A 25,398-nucleotide genomic window follows, 5' to 3' on the forward strand; every position below is an offset into this window, starting at 1 on the left:
GTGGGAGGAAGCTATACCTATTCAGAGTCAATTTGTGTCTCTGTCCACGTAAACAGTCATATTTGAGACTTTGGAAGCCCATTGTTGAAACATTTCCAATGCCTGAGAATGAATGTGTGTCTAAAGGGCAAGTGCTGTGGTGGCAGAGGGCATTTTTGGAAGGCCAGAATGATAGCAATGATGACTTTAGGACATCTCTCAACATCAAAAGGTGCAGACAGAGTGACTTGTGCATGAAATTTTGATTACAGACCAAACAATGAAAACTGATTGATTCCTTTGACTCCTGGTATATCCAAAACAATTGTTCATGAGATTGTAATCAAATAATTGGAGATGAATAAGTTTGTGCAAAACTGATCCTGAAAATTTTTACCAACAACAGAGTAATCATTTATGCCAAACTTTTAGAATTGTGCTGAAATTATGGTACTTTTGTGGGCAATATTATTACTAGAGATGAGCCATGGGTTTTTGAATACAAACCTGAGGTGGGGGGAGAGAGAGAGAGAGAGAGAGAGAGAGAGAGAGAGAGAGAGAGAGCACTTTGAGTGGCACACCTTGCAGTCACCATGCTCCAAGAAGGCACACATGAGCAGATCAATAGTGAAGGCAGTACTCAATGTATTTTCCTATGCTAGTGGTATCATTCACCATGATGCCTACAGATCTTCCAAATCTAGCTGGCAAAAATGTATTGATGCAAGAGGGGTCCTATTTTCAAGAATTTTGATACATTGTATTGTTATGATCTGTAAAATCAATTTTTATGGACTTGGTGCCATTACTTACCACACATGCCTTTGTACAGAACACAGTATTGTGAACTGTGATATAGCTTGACAACCTGTACTGGAAGCAATAAGGCAGGAATGACAAGCTAAGTTACATTGGACAGCGATGGACAATGATTGAGAGCTGGTGGCCTCATAAAATTCACAGGGTCAGTGGCAGTTAAATTTGTGTTTTCATTTACACATCTGCTGTGCAGTTCACGCTTCAGTGCCTGGCAGAGGATACATCAATCCACTTTCACACTATTTCTGTTCAATTCCACTCTTGTACAGTCAGCAGGGAAAACAAATACTATGATCATCATTTCACTCTATGTAGGTTGCCATCAAGAAAGTATTTTTGTATTCAAAGGAGAAAGTTTAATTTCAAAACTTTGTGAAAAGATCTTACCAGAGCAAAATATGCCTTTGTTTTAATATGTGTCATCCCAACTTGTGTATCATGTGACACTCTCACCCCTATTTCACAATAATACAAGACGACCTGCGCTTCTTTGAACTTTCTACAGCAATACTTTAGCAGAAGATGGACTAGAATTTCTGTGGGCAGTATGTTTTTCAATTTGTTGCCTTCTAAGTGATCTGCCAATGAAAAACATGCCTATCTTGTCATCCAGAGAAAATGGCCCTGACACAAGAAAGCTGGGGTGCTGCATGGGATACACTTCTGCTCCAATGTGGAGATGTGATGCTTACTGCGCAAAACATTTCTCTATCTTTGTAATAAAAAAGTGTGTGTGTGTGTGTGTGAGAGAGAGAGAGAGAGAGAGAGAGAGAGGGGGGGGGGGGAGGGGGCGGAGGGAGAGGGGGGGGGGGGGAAATGTGGAGAGGGAGAGGGGGGGGGGGTTGCCCTTGTTCAGGATGTAGTAATTAAACACCATCTCTTGCACACCATTGCACTTGTTTTGCTAAATGTGTATATATAAGATTTCAATACCAAGTATTGAATTGCTTCTGGTAATAAGACATTATCCCCACCACCACCACCACCACCAATCAAACTCCAGCATTTAGAATTTTGTATCTGTTAGAATTCAGAAAAACCTACCTGTAGGGTCAGGTATGTACTGTATTTTCACATAGTTGTTCAAATATTTTGACTTGTTTCATGAATTATTTCTCAGTTTGGCCTTGTGGTTTAAATTTTACTTTCTCTTTATTTCAGTGGCCTTGTACCATTGCACAATGCTTGCTCTTATGGGCATTTTGAAGTAACAGAAATGCTCATAAAACATGGGGCAAATGTTAATGCAATGGATCTCTGGCAGTTCACTCCATTACATGAAGCTGCATCTAAGTCTCGTGTAGAAGTCTGCTCCCTGCTCCTTAGTGAAGGAGCTGATCCGACACTCCTGAACTGCCACTCAAAATCTGCTATTGATGTAGCTCCTACAAGAGAACTTCAGGAACGACTATCTTGTAAGTTAAAAACAAATTTATTTAAGATAATTGTCAGTGTAATGTTTCCAAATGTATGAGTAAATGTGATGTTTTAGCACACCATTGTGTGTGTGTGTGTGTGTGTGTGTGTGTGTGTGTGTGTGTGTGTTTGTGTGAGAGAGAGAGAGAGAGAGATGACAGAATAGGGTATTGAATCAACCATATAAATAAAATTATTATCCAGCTGAGAGATAGCAATATTGTTTCTGTTATCTTAAATTTTAAAATGAAACTCATGTGTGAAATGAGAGAAAGTAAAATAATAAAGCAGTTGAGAGGGTGGTGACAAAACTGTGCTTATGTAACAATTACATGTTTATTGTTTGGTGTATTATGGTGTGTACAGTTTGTGTCCCGTATTCTTATGGAAGATAATATGGATCAAAGACAGAACAAAATGTTCTGTAAACTAAAATTCAAATATGAATACTTGTTGAGATATGTGCATTATGACCTACAATAGTCATCTGTCTTTCTTACATATTCTTCAGCCCTCCTGAAAGAATAAAGAGTACACCTGGCTTCCGTCATATTTGATAACACGCATTGTAACGTCAGCATGGTGTACATTGGTTGTGGCATATACCAATGCCTTCAAATGTCCCCATACCCAAAAATCTAAGAAATTAAGATCAAGTAAAGAGGATGACCATTCTACTGGACCACCTCAACTAATCCATTGCTCATTAAACACTTTTATTAAGTACTGTTGTATAGGGCTTAGAAAATTGAATGGGACCCTATTGTGTATAAAGCACAAGTTTTTGCCCCGGTTCAGAAAAATCGTAAATCTTTGGCTCCATATACCCTACCAGGCCTTGTAACACACAAAATATGAATAACATTAATTCTGTCTAGTGGCTGTTCTACTTATCACACACCGAGCGAGGTGGCGCAGTGGTTAGCACACTGGACTCGCATTCGGGAGGACGACGGTTCAATCCCGTCTCCGGCCATCCTGATTTAGGTTTTCCGTGATTTCCCTAAATCGTTTCAGGCAAATTCCGGGATGGTTCCTTTGAAAGGGCACGGCCGATTTCCTTCCCAATCCTTCCCTAACCCGAGCTTGCGCTCCGTCTCTAATGACCTCGTTGTCGACGGGACGTTAAACACTAACCACCACCCAACTTATCACACATAACAGCAACTCATCCTGAGACACTAAGGAATAATAAATATTGTAATGGACGGTGTATGTGGGGGAGGGGGGGGTGGGAGGAGGAGGGGGAAGGGAGGGGAGATAAAGCTCATAGACCGAGATCCAATTTTGGCTAAGTAAACAGATCGAAGTGGATGTAGATTGCAGCAGTTCCACAGAGATGGAAGATGATTGCACAGGTTAGACTAGTGTGGAGCTGCATCAAACCAGTCTTTGGATTGAAAGCTGCCACCACCACTATCACTACCACTATAGTATTGGCTGTGCTAGAGTTTGGTTAATGCCTTCAGCAGAACCAGTTCTTCATACCATTGTTTCAGAATCATCATGTGTACTTCCAAAACTCACTGCTCCATATCCAGTGTGTGAACTGTGTGAGATCTGCTGCAATCTTTTATCTTCATTGTGAATGGTCCCACAACTGCAAGTCACAGAAACAATCTACAGATCATTTTTTCAGATGAAATGTGCAGATGAGGATGACTTTCTGTCTATGTGAGACGAGCCTGTGTGTTAACCCTTTTGAGGATTGGGCAGCTAGGGTGTAGTTTAGCTGTCTAGTACTGTGGTTTTTTTTTTTTTTTTTAATTTATTTTTATTTTTTATTTTTTTAAAGCAGGTTCTACTGCATACAACTTAAGTTAGTCTATTACATTTTGAAAAGAGAGTTTTTCTGATGAAATACTGCAAAGAAACACCTTTCTTGTATTGATATATAGTTTTCACAGCAGCATTAATTCCCCCGCCCCTCCAAATGCAGGTAGTATTAGAAGTTGTTGGTACCAAAAATAAAACTGTTGAAAATGTAGTTTTTGAAACTGAAATTGCATCGTTATATTTGCCATGGTGTGAAAAATTTAAAAGCATTTTGTAAAATGAAGACATAAGTCACATTCCTCACAATAGTAGCTAGTATCTTTTCTGCCACCTTCCCAGAGACTTGCTTTGCAATGATCTGCACAGACCTGAGATTTTGTGTGAGGCCATTTCGACATTTCTATGTTGTTGTTGTGGTCTTCAGTCCTGAGACTGGTTTGATGCAGCTCTCCATGCTACTCTATCCTGTGCAAGCTCCTTCATCTCCCAGTACCTACTGCAACCTACATCCTTCTGAATCTGCTTAGTGTATTCATCTCTTGGTCTCCCTATGCGATTTTTACCCTCCACGGTGCCCTCCAATGCTAAATTTGTGATCCCTTGATGCCTCAAAACACGTCCTACCAACCGATCCCTTCTTCTAGTCAAGTTGTGCCACAAACTTCTCTTCTCCCCAATTCTATTCAATACCTCCTCATTAGTTACGTGATCTACCCACCTTATCTTCAGCATTCTTCTGTAGCACCACATTTCTAAAGCTTCTATTCTCTTTTTGTCCAAACTAGTTATCGTCCATGTTTCACTTCCATACATGGCTACACTCCATACAAATACTTTCAGAAACGATTTCCTGACGCTTAAATCTATACTCGATGTTAACAAATTTCTCTTCTTCAGAAACGCTTTCCTTGCCATTGCCAGTCTACATTTTATATCCTCTCTACTTCGACCATCATCAGTTATTTTGCTCCCCAAATAGCACAACTCCTTTACTACTTTGTGTCTCATTTCCTAATCTAATTCCCTCAGCATCACCTGATTTAATTTGATTACATTCCATTATCCTCGTTTTGCTTTTGTTGATGTTCATCTTATATCCTCCTTTCAAGACACTGTCCATTCCCTTCAACTGCTCTTCCAAGTCCTTTGCTGTCTCTGACAGAATTACAATGTCATCGGCGAACCTCAAAGTATTTACTTCGTCTCCATGAATTTTAATACCTACTCCGAATTTTTCTTTTGTTTCCTTTACTGCTTGCTCAATATACAGATTGAATAACATCGGGGAGAGGCTACAACCCTGTCTCACTCCCTTCCCAACCACTGCTTCCCTTTCATGTCCCTCGACTCTTATAACTGCCATCTGCTTTCTGTACAAATTGTAAATAGCCTTTCGCTCCCTGTATTTTACCCCTGCCACCTTCAGAATTTGAAAGAGAGTATTCCAGTTAACATTGTCAAAAGCTTTCTCTATGTCTACAAATGCTAGAAATGTAGGTTTGCCTTTTCTTAATCTTTCTTCTAAGATAAGTCTTAAGGTTAGTATTGCCTCACGTGTTCCAACATTTCTACGGAATCCAAACTGATCTTTCCCGAGGTCCGCTTCTACCAGTTTTTCCATTCGTCTGTAAAGAATTCGCGTTAGTATTTTGCAGCTGTGACTTATTAAACTGATAGTTCAGTAATTTTCACATCTGTCAACACCTGCTTTCTTTGGGATTGGAATTATTATATTCTTCTTGAAGTCTGAGGGTATTTCGCCTGTCTTATACATCTTCCTCACCAGATGGTAGAGGTTTGTCATGAATGGCTCTCCCAAGGCAATCAGTAGTTCCAATGGAATGTTGTCTACTCCCGGGGCATTGTTTCGACTCAGGTCTTTCAGTGCTCTGTCAAACTCTTCACGCAGTATCTTATCTCCCATTTCATCTTCATCTACATCCTCTTCCATTTCCATAATATTGTCCTCAAGTACATCGCCCTTGTATAAACCCTCTATATAATCCTTCCACCTTTCTGCCTTCCCTTCTTTGCTTAGAACTGGGTTGCCATCTGAGCTCTTGATATTCATACAAGTGGTTCTCTTCTCTCCAAAGGTCTCTTTAATTTTCCTGTAGGCAGTATCTATCTTACCCCTAGTGAGACAAGCCTCTACATCCTTACATTTGTCCTCTAGCCATCCCTGCTTAGCCATTTTGCACTTCCTGTCGATATCATTTTTGAGACGTTTGTATTCCTTTTTGCCTGCCTCATTTACTGCATTTTTATATTTTCTCCTTTCATCCATTAAATTCAATATTTCTTCTGTTACTCAAGGATTTCTATTAGCCCTCGTCTTTTTACCTACTTGATCGTCTGCTGCCTTCACTACTTCATCCCTCAGAGCTGCCCATTCTTCTTCTACTGTATTTCTTTCCCCCATTCCTGTCAATTGTTCCCTTATGCTCTCCCTGAAACTCTCTACAACCTCTGGTTCTTTCAGTTTATCCAGGTCCCATCTCCTTAAATTCCCACCTTTTTGCAGTTTCTTCAGTTTCAATCTGGAGTTCATAACCAATAGATTGTGGTCAGAATCCACATCTGCCCCTGGAAATGTCTTACAGTTTAAAACCTGGTTCCTAAATCTCTGTCTTACCATTATATAATCTATCTGATACCTTTTAGTATCTCCAGGATTCTTCCAGGTATACAACCTTCTTTTATGATTTTTGAACCAAGTGTTAGCTATGATTAAGTTATGCTCTGTGCAAAATTCTACAAGGCGGCTCCCTCTTTCATTTCTTCCCCCCAATCCATATCACCTACTATGTTTCCTTCTCTCCCTTTTCCTACTGACGAATTCCAGTCACCCATGACTATTAAATTTTCGTCTCCCTTCACTACCTGAATAATTTCTTTTATCTCATCATACATTTCATCTATTTCTTCATCATCTGCAGAGCTAGTTGGCATATAAACTTGTACTACTGTAGTAGGCATGGGCTTTGTGTCTATCTTGGCCACAATAATGCGTTCACTATGCTGTTTGTAGTAGCTAACCCACACTCCTATTTTTTTATTCATTATTAAACCTACTCCTGCATTACCCCTATTTGATTTTGTATTTATAACCCTGTTATCACCTGACCAAAAGTCTTGTTCCTCCTGCCACCGAACTTCACTAATTCCCACTATATCTAACTTTAACCTATCCATTTCCCTTTTTAAATTTTCTAACCTACCTGCCCGATTAAGGGATCTGACATTCCACGCTCCGATCCGTAGAACGCCAGTTTTGTTTCTCCATATAATGACGTCGTCCTGAGTAGTCCCCGCCCGGAGATCCGAATGGGGGACTATTTTACCTCCGGAATATTTTACCCAAGAGGACGCCATCGTTTAACCATACAGTAAATCTGCATGCCCTCGGGAAAAATTACGGCTGTAGTTTCCCCTTGCTTTCAGCCGTTCGCAGTACCAGAACAGCAAGGCCGTTTTGGTTATTGTTACAAGGCCAGATCAGTCAATCATCCAGACTGTTGCCCCTGCAACTACTGAAAAGGCTGCTGCCCTCTTCAGGAACCACATGTTTGGCCTCTCAACAGATACCCTTCCGTTGTGGTTGCACTTACGGTACGGCCATCTGTATCGCTGAGGCACGCAAGCCTCCCCACCAACGGCAAGGTCCATGGTTCATGGGGGGGGGGGGACATTACTATAGATGGAATAAATTTAGGAAAATGTCTTGCACTTACTCTTTTTACAGGTGAACCATTTTGAGTGGAAGTTGATTAACCAGGCCTTTTTTGTTCATCAGAGCCACTGCTAATTCAGTAATGAATTCAACAGGGTGTTTGCTAGTAGGCCTTGACTTTTTATTTAAAAACATAGGAGTTTATGATGAAAATGTGAAAAGAAAGCTTTCTTCCACTACTTTGCTTTGTCTCAAAAAGTTAGTTGCCAATTTGCTATAATCCATTCATCATAAGAGTAAACCTGGTGTAAACAATGCACTACGTATCCTTCCACATTTGCTGGAACCTGTTTCACGTGGGACTGCAGCCGAGCCGTCTCAAGTACTTTAAAGTACAATAATGAGGGTACGTTTTGTGGTGTGCGCTATGCTCACATCGACTTAGTGATAATACGGGACAATAGCGTTACCAGCACATTTAACTTGGACGGCACTGGCCAGTCAGCTGGTACAACTAGCCTGCAGTGACATGGCCAGCTGCAGTTTAACACGTTAAAAGAGACGAACAGAGGAGCAGTACAACTTCGAATGATGTTTAATTTTTAAGCAGAATGAAATAATACACTGCAAATCTCCCACAATATGCTCCGTAGACCACTAGACAAAAACTGCAACACGTTATCATTTTTAGGTAACATACTATTGTAGTTATAAACAAGAATAATGAAAATTCCTGACTTAATGACAGGGTAATTTTTCTGCATAAGTTGTGTGTAACGTGAGGGAGTATTCAAGGATTTCACTGTATAGTTAAATACTGGAGACACTGAAGATATTACTTACACTCATTCATCTGGTAATCTCTCAGCTCCTTCCTTATCCGAATCCAAGAAATGCATTTCAGTTCTGGAAGTGTCACCTGCAACGTTGATAACGAGCCTATCGACAACAGAATCCATGAAGCCAACCAAACGCAGCATTTTCTCTTCTTTTATGATGAACCATTCTATATCCCGCCAGCATTCGGCAGTGATGTGAAAAAGCTGCGTTCGTTAGTTCAAGTATGTCTGGCACTCAGCTGTCTTGTTACTTCTTGGGCTAAATCCCGTAACTTGGCTCCAGATCATCAGTTCTGTTGGGTTCATATTGTAACGGTACAGTAGCAAATGTAAAAATGCAGCATTTGTATGATTCACTTGATGCTGTGAAAATGATTGATTTTCGTATTTCTACGATACTTACTTACCTCTGTGTTATAAAACAATGGACATAGTCCGAATAAAGAGGATTTGGTTGTTCAATTTAGCCCTACAACATTAAATTGTTTTCTTAATTTAAGCAACTTTTATGAACAGTCTTACATAAAACATCAATAATTACAATTTGTATTTGAAATGGAAGCAGGAATTTCGCATCCAATATGTAATTAGAAGCAAGAAGACGTGCGTTGTTCATAAAAAGTGATGATATTTTATAATTACGAGATTTAGGTATTTCAAACTGAATGAGGGGAAAAAAATAATACTGGGGAGATTTGAATGAATGAACCATTACCTGAATTTAGTTCTTTATTCCATTACGCTACCGACTGCACTACACATTCGTTGTTGCTTTGTGTCTCAACTGCAACACATAAAGCGCTGGTAAAATTCAAAGCCGATTATCCCTATAAATTTATCAAAAATATTTAGAACAGCCTATTTCTCAGCACTTTTTGGCTGTATAAGACATGCGTGTTTCACCACAGAAGAGAAAGCAGCCTCACCCATTTTCATACTGCACATTAACAGTGTGACAATCGGAGCCCAAAGCTGCAGAGGCTGTGACTGTACATGATTTTTCAAATAAAGACTATGTAGCCAAAGTGTGATAAAGAAAAACTTTGATGGCTGTCAATACATTTGAATATCTTAAGTTTCATTTAACGTAATGTAATAATAAGATATCTAATACGTAAGTAGGACATACTTCTAAGAGCGTAACAACACCAGTGTAAGTATGCTACGGCTTCTGACCAATCATCGCGTTTGTGTTTGTTTACATCAGGTTTTTTCTTATGAGTTGCTGTAGTTCACACCGGTCTTGTTTTTATTATAATCCAAAATAAAGGTACGTTTCATCTATCATTCCTAATTTTGTTCAGATTTTGACATTGGATGCAGCTGTTTTGTGTATTGTCATCAAGAAAAATACATTCCTAGTGTCTTCCCATAGACAGACAGCAAATGGTCTTGTCTGCAAAAGCAAGGTGAGTAGCAGACAACAATTGATGCATTCTGTGCTGCATGTGACCTGACCTTCTGAGGTGCAGCACGTGGTAACAAGGTGAATGTCAGTGCTATGTAACAACTAACACTCAGTGTTGTCTGTATCCCTTTCCCGACAATACAAATGACAAAATCTGCCATCTGCGTTTTTCATGGTAGTATGAGCATCATAGAGTACCTTTATACAGATGATGGACATAAGACAAACATTACAATACATTAAAAAAGCTGAGAAATGGTGGATGTAAGTCCTACACTGCTCATCTTTTTGGAGTATAATTTGTGCAACATAGCTCCTGTGTCATACGTCTCCAAAGTGTTGTTGCCATTAGGTTAAATACAGCAGAAACCAATGACCACCTTTTTGCATGTGAAATAATAGGACTATATGTTACTGTTTAAATTGTTCACACTCCACGGAACAATTACTCTTGTTCCGGTACCAGCACAGCTTCGGTGTGGTATGTACAGAATGGCTGATACAGGAAATGGTTGTAAGTGCTATGTCCGACTCCAGAATTATTGTTGTAAGTGCTATGTCTGACTCCAGCATCACAGTCACAGGTCTAAGTACAGAGGCAAACACAGCAAGTTAGAAATAAGAATTGACTGTCAACAGGACGACGGGGTACACCATTGAGTTTCTCGACATGAGAAAAATGTCCCACACATCAGCAATGATTTGTTCATGACACATGTTTGGACTTCTAGTTTTGCCAGTTATCATTTCCTGTAAAAATATGAGAAACTTTTTTAAAAACTTTTTATACTTAAAGAAAATCCACTTGTATGAATATGCACATGATTGATTAATTATAATAGAAGTACCCTTTTCATTTCACTGTTCATTGTCAGTCTCCGTAGTTGTCTCCTTCTTGCTTATGACACCCAATAAATGCAAGGCTCTCATTGGAGAAACATTTCCTGTGCCTGTTTCCTTCATTTTGGCAGAAAAAGTACCTGCTTCTGACATAGTACATGACATCGTAGATCATTGCAAGTTGGATCTTTGTTGTTTTACATTCAATTAACATGAACTCTGATAGTAAATTTAAAAGTGAGTATCAGTAAATGAAAACTTTTCTCTTTGTGCAGATAGCATATTTGTGGAGTCATTGATGGCTGTAAATCTCTGATTTTCATTCTGAAGCAGGGCTTCACAGGAAATGTGTTCTACAAGCAGACAATTAGCGCAGGTCTGTAAGCAGCAAGTACTGTACCCTCACCATCATCACAAGGAATAGGGTGGCAATCAGTGTGGAGTGTTGTTTAAATGAGGAAATTAATCCTGAGGGAAATGCTTGGAGAAATATAGAATCTCTCTGTATTCCCTGTTGCATTTTAGATTAGTTACTTCAAAGTGCAGATCAGCATGAATTCGGTTCCAGGCTTTTTCATTTTTCCACGCAGTTGCTCTACAAATGCCAATTTATTTCCTGACGTGATTGGCACTCCGCCTGGAGGCATGTAAATTACTAAATTCCATGGCAGACCTCCATTCTCTACACTTTCTTCATTGCTGCTAGGACTGTGACATCCAGTTTTGTGTAAGTGATATCTACACATAGAGTGCTAAAGACTATGCAAAAAACTCTTTTAAGATTTTGCAAACTGTTTCTGAAGGCCGTCTGGGATAATCTGTGTTGGGCATGTGACTGTCATGTTACCGTACAAAATTGTTGTACCTGAAGTTGACATATATGTTCAGCTGTAACTACCAAGTATTGTTTTATTAAATCATCATCCCTCAAAGGCCACAAGGACTTTGGTAAAATTAGTGAAGTTTTGTAACTCATTTGAGTGACACACACACACACACACACACACACACACACACACACACACACTTGATATTTCTACCTTCTCTTCAGGGAGCTTCCTCTTGAGTTTTAAAACTTTTTGTACACACTCAGATACTTCACATTTTCCATTTTCATATTCTTTGACATGGTAAGATATGTGGTGTCTTTGTAAATTGAATTTCCTGAAAGTATTCAGTGCCTTATGGCACACTAAACACTTTGTCAACCCATCCTTTTGTGCAAAAAGGAAACATTTCTCACCCTGTGGATTGAAATGTGGAGACATTGTCAGTGTTAAGCAATATTGACTCATCATTGCTGCTATACGATGGCACTGCATTCAAAACTTATTCTTCCCTATTTCACTGTTTGTTGTTCTCCCATGTTGTTGCGATGTCGTGATGAACTCACATCTGCTCACTCCCCACTATGCTGCAATTACTCTGTTCGCAAGCAAGAGCATGAGAGGGCATGAGTGTTCGTGTTCAAAATTGACCTTTTAAGCCATGTTCTAAAATGTAAGCTTTCTAACTGTTAAAACTTGCACATTATTTTGTGCAGGAAGTGTGGCAGTGACCTTTGGGTGTTAGTGATGTAGCACGATTACAGTTGAAAATCAGTCAGACCTCAGTGTCTGAAGATGACAGTTGGCGCGTGCGCGCGCGTGTGTGTATGTGTGTGTGTGTGTGTGTGTGTGTGTGTTCCTAAAACCGATGGAGGACTTCGTCCGATATCCTGGCTTACTTTGAAATAAATGTGCGTGTCTCTCAGTATTTCCTCTATGCGGGGGATAGCAGTTTATTCAAATATAACTTGCGAAAGGTTAGGGAAACCAGTAACATAGCCAATCATCTTTAAGTTTGACATTTTTGTTTTTAATTTGAATGCTATAAGAGTAATTATTTCCATTGTGCAAGGGTCAAAGTATTACTACTGGACTGGCTGACTGAACTTCTATGTCCCAGGCAGCTACCTTCTTTAAGGTGCAAATACTAGTAGTTACAATTGAGAGACATAATTATAAACAAACTTTTAAAAAGTTCTTAAAATACTAGATTGATGCCTACATTTGGAAATGATGTAATGATGATGAAAGTCAAAAAATTATTTTGAACAGTGGAAGTAATTCAGTAAACCTCACTAATTTGGCATTAGCAATAAAATCGGACTGGCTTTTTTTCACAAAGTGAAACAGTGCCTTACTGCCTGGAGTCATTTGCACTAAGCCCATTTATTGTAAAAATGGTGAACCCATCCCCCCCCCCCCCCCCCCCCCCCCCGCCCTTCCCACCCCATTCACTTCACCTGTGGCTAATAACAAGTAACAAATGTGTCATTGTTCGCCACAAGGATGCAACAAACTCAAAGCATGTTGTGTTGCTTCATGAAACCCACACGACAAGTTGTGTTAAATTCTATCTCTGTGTGATCGTTTTAAAATATATTGAGGTGTCACACAGGACTGTAGTGCAGTAACCAGGGTGAGTGTTAGGAGTACTAAAAAATTTTTCAGTTTATAAGAAAAACTCAGTGTGCTTCAGAAAATCTAAGGCGGTGTTTCTGCCCCGGGTTTAAAGAGAGTTTGGTATTAGTAAGCCAGATTTTACGACATCTATAAGATTAACAATAAAACTTTGGATTTTGTGCTAAACCAAAGTGAACTGATTGGGAAAACAAAACTTTACTACTGGACCAAGCTGACTATTATTGATTGTACTCTGTACACCTGATGCAAGCAACACTGTATCGGAGTTTCTGTATGAGGAGTTGAACTGCAGGTTGCAGCAGAGTGATTTGTAGGTAAATTAGGTCAGACAGTTTTCAAGGATAGTTCAGGATGGTTATTCATAGTCATTAATAGGCACTGTATCACTATCAGAAAAGTGTGGCAAAAGTTTAAGTGCAGATGTTCCAGGTGTTAAATCATTTCCTGAAGAATTATAGACCATTGAGGGAAATTTATTTTTGGTATAGGTCTATAGCCTGGATGAAACTGGCTTGTTTTGGAAATCCATCCCCAGCAATAAAAAGTCCCCCAGGACAGACAGTTCAGCAACTGGACATAAAATAAGAAATGAGTCACTGGTGTTTTGTATGCTAATGCTGATGGTTCATGCGGTTTGAAATCATTGATAGCTGAGAATAAAGTAAAAGTAAAAAGAAAAGTAAAAATGGAATCCAAATGTGCAAAAATGTATTGATTTTGGCAAATGCTTCTGCTCATTCCCCTGATGTGTCTAGTAATGATGGGTGGGTTAAGTGTATGTCTGTTCTTCCATCTTACAGATCAAGAAATTATTCTTATGCGGAAGCATCTTTATGAGTGCAAGCAACTTGATGAATAAACGTATGGTGTTCTCCATTGGATGTTTTCCACTACTGAAAACAATGGCAAAGGCATTATAGACTCGCATTCAGGAGGACAACTTATCGCACAGGATGAGACGGAAAGACTGATTGTTGCAGGTCAGATTGGAACCCTGAGAACTTAAAGGTGGAAGACAGGGTAATACGCAGGAAAGAGATTGCTGCTTAAACATCATGCATCAGTTAAGTAAGAATGAAAAGCTAAGTGCATTGTACACAACAGAGGTGAAAAATAGTCAGGTAAGACAATGAAAGACGTAGAAAACTAAAACCAAGTAAATAAAAGAGTAGTTACTGTGAAGAAATGCTGAGACTGAAGAAATTAACATAAATTGGGGCCAGGTGGGTGGCGAGAACCAAGGACATGATGTAGTGCTAGTTCCCACCTGCAGAGTTCTGAGAAACTGGTGTCAGAATGGAAACAGGCACAGAGGTCACGATTGTCATGTTGTAGAGTATGCTCTGCAACAGGATATTGCATGTTGCCAGTATACACTCTCTGCCTACACCCATTCATCCTAATTGATAATTTGGTGGTAGTCATGCTGATTTAAAAGGCCGAACAGTGTTTACATAACAGCTGCTATATTACATGTACATTTCACAGGTGACTCTCCCTGTGATAGTATGTTTTGCCAGTTACAGGGCTGCTATAGGTGGTGATAGGAGGGTGCATATGGCAAGTCTTGCAGCGGGGACAGTCACCAGACCAGGGTGGGAGTCACAGAGTAGGGAGGTGGGTACAGAAGGAGCATAGGGTCTGACAAGCATATTGTGGAGATTGGGAGGTCGACAAAAAGCTATTCTAGGTGCGATGGGTAAAATTTCATACAGAATGCATCTCATTTTAGGGCTTGATTTTAGGAAGTCATGGCCCTGTCAAAGTAGCTGGTTAACACACAATATTGAGTCACCAGTGGTGTGCTCTGATGTTGTGTTTTGGAGGGATCAGCAGCAACAGGATTGGATGTGATGGCTTGGGAGATTTGCTTTTGAACTAGACTGGCGGGTGATTACGTGCAGTGAAGACTGAGATGAAAATGGTGGTGTTTTACTGTAAAGAGTCTACATCTGAACAAATACGTTTGCCTCGGATGCCAATGCTGTATGAGAGGGAACGTTTGACATGGTAAGGATGGCAACCGTCAAAATGTAAGGACTGTTGTTTTTTGGTAGGTTTGATGTGGACAGAAGTGTGTAGCTGGTCTCCGGTAAAGACGAGATTGACATGGGATTCTGAATAGGACCATGTGAAATTTAATTGGGAGAAGGATTCAGAGATTCCAGGGATCTTAACTGGTCAGCCTCACCATGAGTCCATACGGTAAAAATGTCTTCAATATATCTCAAGCAAACCAGGGGCTGAAAACTTACGGATCCCAGGAAAGCCCCCTCCAAGTGACCCATGAAATGGTTGGCATAGGAAGGAGCCATCCTGGTTCCCATGGCTGTACACCTGATCTGTTTGCATGTCTGCCCCTCAGAAATGTAGTAGTTGTTGGTAAGTATAAGGTTGATTAAAGTGAGTAGGAAGGATGTCATAGGTTTGGAATCAGGTGGGCACTGACTGAGGAAATTGTTCAGCAACAAACAGACCATGTACGTGGGGGATGTTCCTATAGAGGGAAGTGGCATCAGTAATGACAAGCAAGTTGTGTGGTGGGAGTGAGATGGGCATGGATTTCAGACGATCAATGAGATGGTTGGTATTTTTGATGTAGGACAGAAGTTTTTGTACTATGGGTTGCAGATGCTGATCAACTAAGGCAGATATACAGGGTGATCAAAAAGTCAGTATAAATTTGAAAAGATGATGTTCTTTACAGGAAATGCTCAATATGTCCACCATCATTCCTCAACAATAGCTGTAGTCGAGGAATAATGTTATGAACAGCACTGTAAAGCATGTTCAGAGTTATGGTGGGACATTGGCGTCGGATGTTGTCTTTCAGCACCCCTAGAGATGTCGGATGTTCACGATACACTTGCGACTTCAGGTAACCCCAAAGCCAAGACTGAGGTCTCGGGACCTGGGAGGCCAAGCATGATGAAAGTGGCGGCTGAGCACACGATCATCACCAAAAGACGTGCGCAAGAGATCTTTCATGTGTCTAGCAATACTTTTTTTTTTCATTCTAATAAAACCGCATGTCATCCCAAGCATGTGTGTCAATTTTTACCTCTCTATCTACATTATTCCGTGGTTTATTAATTTTTCAAATTAATACTGACTTTTTGATCACCCGGTATGTTCAATGAGTCGTTTGAAGTCAGCAACTATAGGACAGCCAGAATGATTGTGTTTGTGGATGTTAGGAAGAAGGTAAAAAGTGGGAGTTGCTTGATTTGAGTGGGGCGAGAAATTCTATGGATTTAGGTGTTAGTCATTGTGAGGGGCCTGAGGTTTTAAAGGAGGACAGCAGGTCAATTTAAATCACAGGGATTGGATCTTGACAGGATATGCTGTATGTAGGGATATCAGACAGCTGGCGTAGGCCTTCACTAACATACTCCTTTAAGTCAAGTACTACAGTGCTGGATCCTTTGCCTGCTGGTGGGACAATGATGGAGTTATCAGCTTTTAGGGAGCGTAGAGCCTGGAGTTCTGCAGAGGACAGTTTGGGGTCATGTTGTAGGGACCTGAGGAAGGGTTATGAAGCAATGCTGGATGTGAGGAATTCTTGGAAGGCTTGGAAGGGATGATTTTGAGGTAGTGCTGGTGGATCAAGTTGCGATTGTGGTTTCAACTGTTCAAGGCTGGGTTCAGTGTCAGGTTTTCTATTGGAAAGGTTTTGTGATTGGATTGCAAAGTAATATTTTCAAGGGATATTATGTGTAAATAAAAGTGGGTCCTTCACCAAAGCAGCATGGTCAAATGCAGGTTTAGGGCTGAAAGTGAGACTGTTAGATAATATAGATAATTCAGGAGGGTAGAGTGAATTAGATGAAAGGTTAAGGACACTGTAGTGTTGTGACTGGTTCTCGTGATTATGTGTTATTCTTGGTCTGGGAGGCAGTGGGTGGTGGCTGTGGGATGTCAAGGACATTGGCTAAGTTTGATTTGTAGGAGAGGACTGGTGGTTGATAGTGTGGCTGTTTTGGGAGCTGCAGAGGGATGGGAAGTGGAACACCACTCTTAAGGTAGTTTAGGAGAAGGTAGGATATCTTTTTGAGGTGGAGTCTGGCATGTTGTCGCAGTTTGAAGTTGGCTTGGCGGATTATACCATCCGAGGAAACACAAGGGACAGATAACTGCAGGATTTTGCAGGAGGAGAGAAGTCTGGTGGAGTGGAAATTGGCTGATGAGGCATATAGGTCACATAGTAGCCAGTTAAGAACAACAGATTACTGTATTTGGAACTGTAAATGTTTAAACTGTCCAGCATACTAAAAAGATTGCTACTTAATGTAAAGGAAACTCATTAAGTTACAGACAGGCACAACACAATTAAAAGACACTTACATAATTCTTATGGCAACAGCCTACATCAGAGAAAGAGAAACACCCACCATTCATACACACAAGCAAGCACACATCTTGCACATGTGACCGCCAACTGCGCCACCTCAGGCCAGAATGCATGTGTGATGTAAGCAGCAATCCGAAGTGGTCAGTGAAGGTGAAGGGATAGTAGTGTATAGGTGGCGGAAGAGTTGAACGCTGTCCGGCAAAGTGTGCAGGGACTATAATGTCAACAGGCACAGTGTCAGAAGGTTATGGCCACCACCAAAATGTGGCCAAGAGCAGTGTAGGCTATCATGCAGCTGAACATAACATGCTTGATTTATATGGCTGCTTCGCTACCCAAGCCACCTCCATCCTCCCCTCCACCACCAGCTCTTCTGAACTGTGCAGATGGTAGATGGTAGTTGGCCTTACAACACACTCTCTGCTCCCATGATTATCCCAACCTCAACCTACAGTAACATACTGCCCCCCTCCCCCAAACAGTTTCCACCTCCTCTGTCCTATGATTTCTTCCCCATTCTCATCTCCCAGCCTGTTTGTTTGTCACCCTCTGCCAACGCATCTGCTCAACTTTCCCCAACCTCTCCTTTTTTGCTCTTTTTTTCCCCACTTCCCTGCCCCACAACCTCCTGACCTGCACCTGTCGGCATTCTAATCCCTGCACACTCTGTCAGACAGTGTTCGTCTCTACCTCCACCTGTACACTACTATCCCTTCCCCTTCCCCTTCCCCACCCCCTCTAGATTGTTTCTTGTATCCTGCGTGATAGTTGCATTCTGGTCCCACCTGCCAGAGTCGGTGCGCTTGTGTGCATGAGGTGAACTTGCTTTTCTGTATGAGTGGTGAGTGTCTCTCTTTCGCTGATACGGCTGTGGCCAAAAGATTTACGTAAGAGTCTTTGCAACTTACTGTACCTTCTTTATGGTAAGTAGCAATCTATATTTTCCCACATTGTTTATGTTCCTACCTGGTGTTTCCATTATTCAACAAATGAGAAATTTGGACACATTTATTGACTTTATCAGATTGAGTCTGGATTACCAAAATTATTACATTGCCCAAAAATAAATGTGACAAAAACGATAAAAAAGTGTGTCAACCACACTCTTATTTCTTAAAGCCATTGCCAACAGATGCTGGTGCATGACATGATCAGGTAGTTGTGATTCTTTGTGTGCTATGGGCTTATTGTTGTTGGTCCAGATGACAGCAGCAAATATATATTCTCATTACAGTGCAGGCTTTCATTTTTGAATAGATACAGCAATGTGTTGGACAGTAATGTATACTCTAATGAGCCAATTGTTGTAGCCACCTGTTAATAGTAATTTGGTCCACCTTCAGAACGCAGTAGAGCAGTCCAATCAACAAAGAAAAAGTAGAGGAAAAATTCTTTTCATCACCACAAATTTTTGTACTGTATGAGAGGGGGGTGCCATGAACAACATACTAAAAATCCTGACCAGTAGGATTTGAGTGTTGGGGTGAGGGGCATTTAAAGGTCACTTCGTAATTTTCTTCTTCAATAACTTGAAAACTGCAACTTCTAGCAAAAATATTTCACAGTACAAAATTAAACTAGATTAAGCTTCTTCCTACAAATAGGTCCTATTAATTTTTCTCTAGAATGAAAAGTATAGTGTTGTAGGTGATGGTAAGGTCACAGATTGTTGAAAGTATTGTTTTTACGGTATGAATTAATGTTTATCTTAAAAATTAGGTGTGTTAAAAATAATTATTTAATATATGTGCTGTGTGTAATTGCAGTAGTCATATTAAGGGATAAACTGTGTTCCTGTAGGGGGGACGGGGGGGACTGGGGGGGTGCTTAACAGTGTGGAGAGAGAGGATGTGTAGGGTAGAAGCGCAGTGGAAGGTATGCTACCAGATTGTGTTCATACATTTCTACCCACTACATCACAAGAAGCAACTACATGGTTTTTCACAAACTTCTATGCTAGTGGTGCAGTGTGCAGACATGACCAGCAGTGTATTTATTTTCTGCAAAATGCGTTAACACTACATGGAATGCAGATATAAGTTGCTAATAATAATAACACAAGAAATGTGTATAGAGAGAATCTAGGTAAGTCACTGCACACTGTTCTACGCTGCTAAAGGGGAAATTGATTCTAAGTCGTCTTGCACGGCACTGTAGTGTTCTTCCGGAAAAGGCAACTTACTCCAGCATGAATGTATCTAGATTTACTGCCACCTACACTCCATCCTGGACATTCTGCACACTGTGTCACCAGTGCTTCGTATGGAGCACTGTGGAGGGTCGGTATAACTTTGTGAAAAACTTTGTAGTTACTTCTTGTGTTATAGTGGGGGACATAGAGTGGAGAATCACCTGTTCAATCTTCAGTTTGCAGACCTATGAAGGAGGGAAGTGCAGGAACACAATCCTTTCCTTGCGCTTCTACCCCACACATTTGCACCCCCCTCCACCCTATTACATCTCCAGAACATAATTTATTCCTTAATATGGCTGTACTGCTCGTAGACATGGTACACACAGTAAATATTTGTTTTTAACACACTTAATTTAATTTAAAGCTAAACATTAATTTTATATCTTAAAATCAATACTTTTAGTAACTGCAGTTATTCCGTCCTCTGCAATGCAGAAACTGTTAGACCTAGAGAAAAAAATTAACAGGACCATTTTGTAGGAAATTTATTATAGTTTAGTATTGTACTGGGAAATTTTTTGTTAGAAGCCACAGTTTTAGACTTATTAAAGAAAAAATAAAAAAAAATACACACACATTATCCAAAAAGAAATGTGACAAAAAATGATAAAAAAAAGTGTGTGTCGACCACGCTCTTATTTCTTAAAGCCATCACCAACAGATGCTTGCATGCACCCGCATTTTTACGTTTCAGGAGCTATGTGGCACCAGATGTCTACACAGTCACTGGGTGCCCAAAAATTATTGGCCAGTGGTTTATTCCCATGGAGCTGGTGCCCAGTAGTGTCCCAAATGTGCTCCATTGGGTTCAGGTGAGGCGAATTTGATGACGAGGATATGAATGCGAGTTCACTGTCTTGCTCCTCAAACCACTGTAGCATGATTCTGGCCTTGTGGCATTGACAGTTATTCTGCTGAAGGATTCCATTACCATCTAGCATGATTCTGGCCTTGTGGCATAGGCAGTTATTCTGCTGAAGGCTGCCATCACCATCAGGGAAGGCATCAATTATGAAGAGATACAGGTGGTCCGCAACAGTATCACCTGATACACACAGCTGTCATTGTGCCTTGTGTAACTACCATTGAACCTATGAAAGCCCTGGCTAATTGCCCTCCATAGCATAATACTGCTCCTATTGACATGCATATGTGGCATGGTGGGGGTTTCGAGGAATGATTGAATATCTGGACACGACCATTGACCTAGTGTAACAAGAAATGTGATTCAGCCTACCAGGTGACATGTTTCCATTGCTCCACTGTGCAGTCTCAGTGATACCATATGCACCGCAATCATAATTGAAGATTACATTGAGCGATCACGGGAACACCGAGCCCCATCTTCAACAATATTCACTGAACGTTGCGCTCTGAAAAATCTGTGCCCACACCACCTTTGCACTCTGTTTTCGGATCACCATCTATCCTGCTTTGCAGAGGAGGTAAAGCTCCGACCTCCACGTTCTGTGCTGAGATGTGGACGTCTAACAGCTTTTCGCCTACTCATGGTTCCTCTGCCCTTTAACCGATTTTAATAGGCTCGCATGACCTAGCGTTTGAGCAGCAAACCAGATTTGCCTTTTTTGGATGCTCAGTCCCAGGTACATGCTCATAATTTAACAGTTTCCCCATTTGCTCCTCATCATCGTTGGGATACTGGAATGATACTGTGGCACCAGTCATCATCCAGTCTCATGGTGTGCGGTGGTCAATATGTTTTGGTTCACCAGTGAAATTAAGTTTGTTCAGTGTAACATTTGGATGTGTATTGTAATGTAAATTTGTGTAATCTTATTATTCATTTGTGTGATATCTTTACATTATTGTATTTAAGAATTTTAATTTCAAAAAGTTTCGTTTTTTATACAAGTTCACATATTTTCAAAATTTTATTTTATTTAAAAAATACTATTTTTATTACACTGAAACATTACTAATTTAGAATTATAAATTTAAGAATCCATCTGGCAATTTAATCATAGATGTAACCTCCCACAAGGGTGTTAACACCCCTTCCAAATTTACTTCCAGCCAAGGCATGATTATACTCCAGGAGCTAAACAATCCTGGAACAGTGATGCATCTAGGCTATCAGATTCTGGAGAGCCTAGACCATCATATAAGAAAAAATTGGTGCTTCCTAGAATTTCTGGCAAAAGGTCTAAGAAAAAACATGCTAGCCACATTGGACATCAACACTTTACTAAAGACAAGGAAACCTTATACAATTGACAGTTGTATTAAACAGATGCAGTACTCTTACTATCATGTTGGAAGCTGGACATTGAGATGAGAACGCATTTGAGTTAGAGGGTTACAGGGTTTATAAAGGGGACCCAACCATAAAGAATAAATAAAAAGTCACAATGCATGGAACAGCTTTCGTGATTAGATGGAATCTAACAGAATCTGTAACGAATTTCACATCCCCATCAGAGTGAATATCGCTTCTCTTGCTTAGATCAGTGAGCAACGGCTATAGCATCATAAATCCAGACATACATACCAACAGTAAGAAAAAATCCAGATAAAGTCAAACAGTTGTGATGAACACTAGAAAATGTGACATCAAAAATACCAAAGCACCAGATAAAACTATTCATAGCTGACTTCAGCGCACATATCAGCTGAATATGTCTGACAACAGAAATGAATTCGTTAAAAACTTCACACAAAGGAGTTGCGAAATTGTGATGACAATAGAGAAGCAATGATAGAAATTGTGAAAGAACAAGAACAACAACCAAGGAGGAAGAAATGTAGGTGCTGCGACAAGATATGTGACAAAGTGCTAGAATGTGGACTAACAGTTCAGAAAAATGGAACTCCTGCAAAAAAGGAAAGCTACTGGAACACATTCATTGAGATCAGAAAGCTGATGTCAAAAATTTTTAGAGCAGAGAAATGGAAATATGACAAAAAAAAAAAAAAAAAAAAAGAAAAGAAAAGAAAAAACAAAAAAAACTCGGGAAAGAAGATACAAATGTCAGACAGTACAACACTAGGGACTTTAACAAAGTTTTGAAAGAAGAAATAACAGAGTACACATTGATGAGCCTTTACTGCAAAGATTCAAAAGGGAAAATTAATTACCATCAACAAAGAGAACTGCAAGTTACTAGCAAAATACTTCAAGAATGTTCTAAACTTTGAGAAACAAATAGGACGACTAATTTTCTGACAACCTCTACAGAAAACCCACCACCTTGGCCAACTGGGTGCCAGATGGGATAAGAGTTGAGATGTGGACACTGGAAGGGAAGTGCGCAGTGGAGACCATTTGATGTTGTCGAAGATTCCTGGAGAAAAGAAGAATATTGGATGATTGGAAACAGGCCATAATTCATCTGCTACATAAGAAGGGAGACAGGGCAGACACCAATGAGGCATATCTCTACTTCCAGTCACCTATAAAATTACATCCAAATCTCTACTGACAAAAGTAAGAGTTCAAGCAGAACACACAATTGGTGAATGTCTGGCAGGGTTCAAAGGAATAGATCTTGCCCGGTGCAAATTTTAACTTTAAAGCAATCGTCACGCTCAGAACATTACTGAACCTTAACACAGATGTTGCCTTCATTGACTTAAAAAGCTATGATTCCATAGACAGACAGAATTCCTAACACTTTAAGAAGCAGGCTTTGACAAAACTACCAGACATTTAGTCATGCAGGCGCATGCGCGCGCGCGCGCGCCCCCACACACACACACACACACACACACACACACACACACACACACACACACACCACTTCAAATGTTGCATTGCTAGGAGAAGTTTCTGAACCCTTCAGAATTGACACAGGAGTTAGGCAGGACGGTGGGTTCACACCAGTTTTCTCCACTTGGGTATTAGACAGAATCGAGAGAGATTGAGATAGAGATTAGGAAGAGAGAAATATTGAAGGAGTCTTTCCGAAACAAGGAAGAGGAAGGATGAAAGTGAAACGTCTGGCTTTTGCCGACAATATTCCAACAATTTCTAATGACAAAGAAGGCACAAAGATAGGGACAGAAATACTTCACAAAATTGTAGCCAAAACCTATGGTATCATACGTCTTTACCAACCCCCCTGGCGACTCACAATTAGCAACAAAAACATGTTTCCGACAGACGCTGATAGCGGTCATGTGGGTACCCAGTGGATACAATGATACTGAGTCATACCTTCAGCGGCTCTGACTATGAGCACCTTCTGCCACTATGATATAGGATGGTTGGTGGCAGCTTCACATCCCATTCTCAGTCACAGCTTTCGACAGTCTACAGTCTTAGTCAGCCTTCAGCAGTTCACTCAAGCATTAGTAGCAGAAGCCTCACAGTGCGCAATCCTATTTAGTTTGCTTCTTGTAATAACTAGATTTTATTACCATTTGTTCTTTTGTAAAGTTTCTTCGCAACACTTGGAGAAAGCTATAAGTTAAGTAAAACTTCTGTTCATTGTATTTATATGTTTGCTAATCATTTCTGCTCGTGTCCAGCTATGCTACGAGGACAGCTGCTGCACCACTCTGTAGCCCATCTGTCCTTACTGCTGTGTACAAAGTAGTACACAGCGAAACCAGATTACAAATATCGTACGGAAAAATATAATGCACTGAACATAACGACAATAGAGAAAAATATCTACAGACACAACATTAAAAGAGTTGATATGTTTAAGTATTTGGAAGAAGGGATACATTCGAATGGATTAGATAACACCACAAATAAAGAAAGACTAAAGAAAAAGAAAATAGCATACAAACTCAGCCAAAACAGAGACTACATGAATATAATCCCAGAAAATAACTTACTCTATGCAGCATTAATTGAACTAGAAGCTCTACACAGATCTGAATGTATTACACTGAATAAAAGAGCTAAACAAGAACAACTAGAAAAGAAAGTAAGGAAACTGTTTAGAAAAATTTAAGGACAAGTAAAAAATAAGGATTACAACTGGGTGAAGAGGAGAAATGAAAATTTAAATAATGACACAATCACAGACACAACGAGGAAGAGGAGATTAAAGTTTTACAATAATATTTATAGAGTGAATGACAACAGCTTAACCAAGGAAATTTTCAGTTTCCTTTTCAAATTAAAAAAACTGTGCAGACTGGCTGGAAGACAAAAGAAAGGATTTGAGAAGACTTAACATCACAGAAGATTCCATATAGAGCAGGGAAAATTTCACCATGCTGACCAGTACTGTAAAATTTCATATCCAACAGCTAAAAATGCAACCTAGGACATTGATGTCAAATGATCAGATAGGCCACCTGCCAACGCATGATTTAGTTCAAGGAAGATCAGACAAAAAGGATTGCATGCTGTTTAAGCAGTCTAGAATTGACCAAATTCTGTAAAAAATAAATAAATAAATAAATAAATAAATAAAAATATTTAAGAAACAAATCATACCTTTGGTAGAACAAAAAGATTGCAATGTAACTTAAAGGATGCTGTTTCATTATTAACTAGCCCACTGATAATGAGTCGTGTCCTTATACTCAGTGAGGTGGTTCAGGTATTTGACCTTGAACCCTGCTGCATGTTATTCGCTATCACAGAGTGAATGACACTTGCAGACTCGCGTAACGTCCCAGTACACAGAATCAAAATAAGGCCATCATATGGAAGATA

The 25,398-nt window shown here is 40.0% G+C and overlaps 1 protein-coding gene across 2 annotated transcripts in view; it reads left to right on the forward strand.

Annotated features, from left to right (window-relative positions):
• The window catches only part of LOC126416028 (poly [ADP-ribose] polymerase tankyrase), a 301,772-nt gene that overhangs the window by 84,890 nt on the left and 191,484 nt on the right, over nucleotides 1–25,398 (forward strand). For both annotated transcript variants that reach the window (XM_050083481.1, XM_050083482.1), the window contains exon 4: nucleotides 1,960–2,213. In XM_050083481.1, the coding sequence (XP_049939438.1) occupies nucleotides 1,960–2,213 (254 nt within the window). The remainder of the gene's footprint in view (nucleotides 1–1,959; nucleotides 2,214–25,398) is intronic.

The sequence above is a fragment of the Schistocerca serialis genome, chromosome 8 (genome assembly GCF_023864345.2).
Source record: "Schistocerca serialis cubense isolate TAMUIC-IGC-003099 chromosome 8, iqSchSeri2.2, whole genome shotgun sequence".
In the NCBI taxonomy this organism is placed as follows: Eukaryota; Metazoa; Arthropoda; class Insecta; order Orthoptera; family Acrididae; genus Schistocerca; species Schistocerca serialis.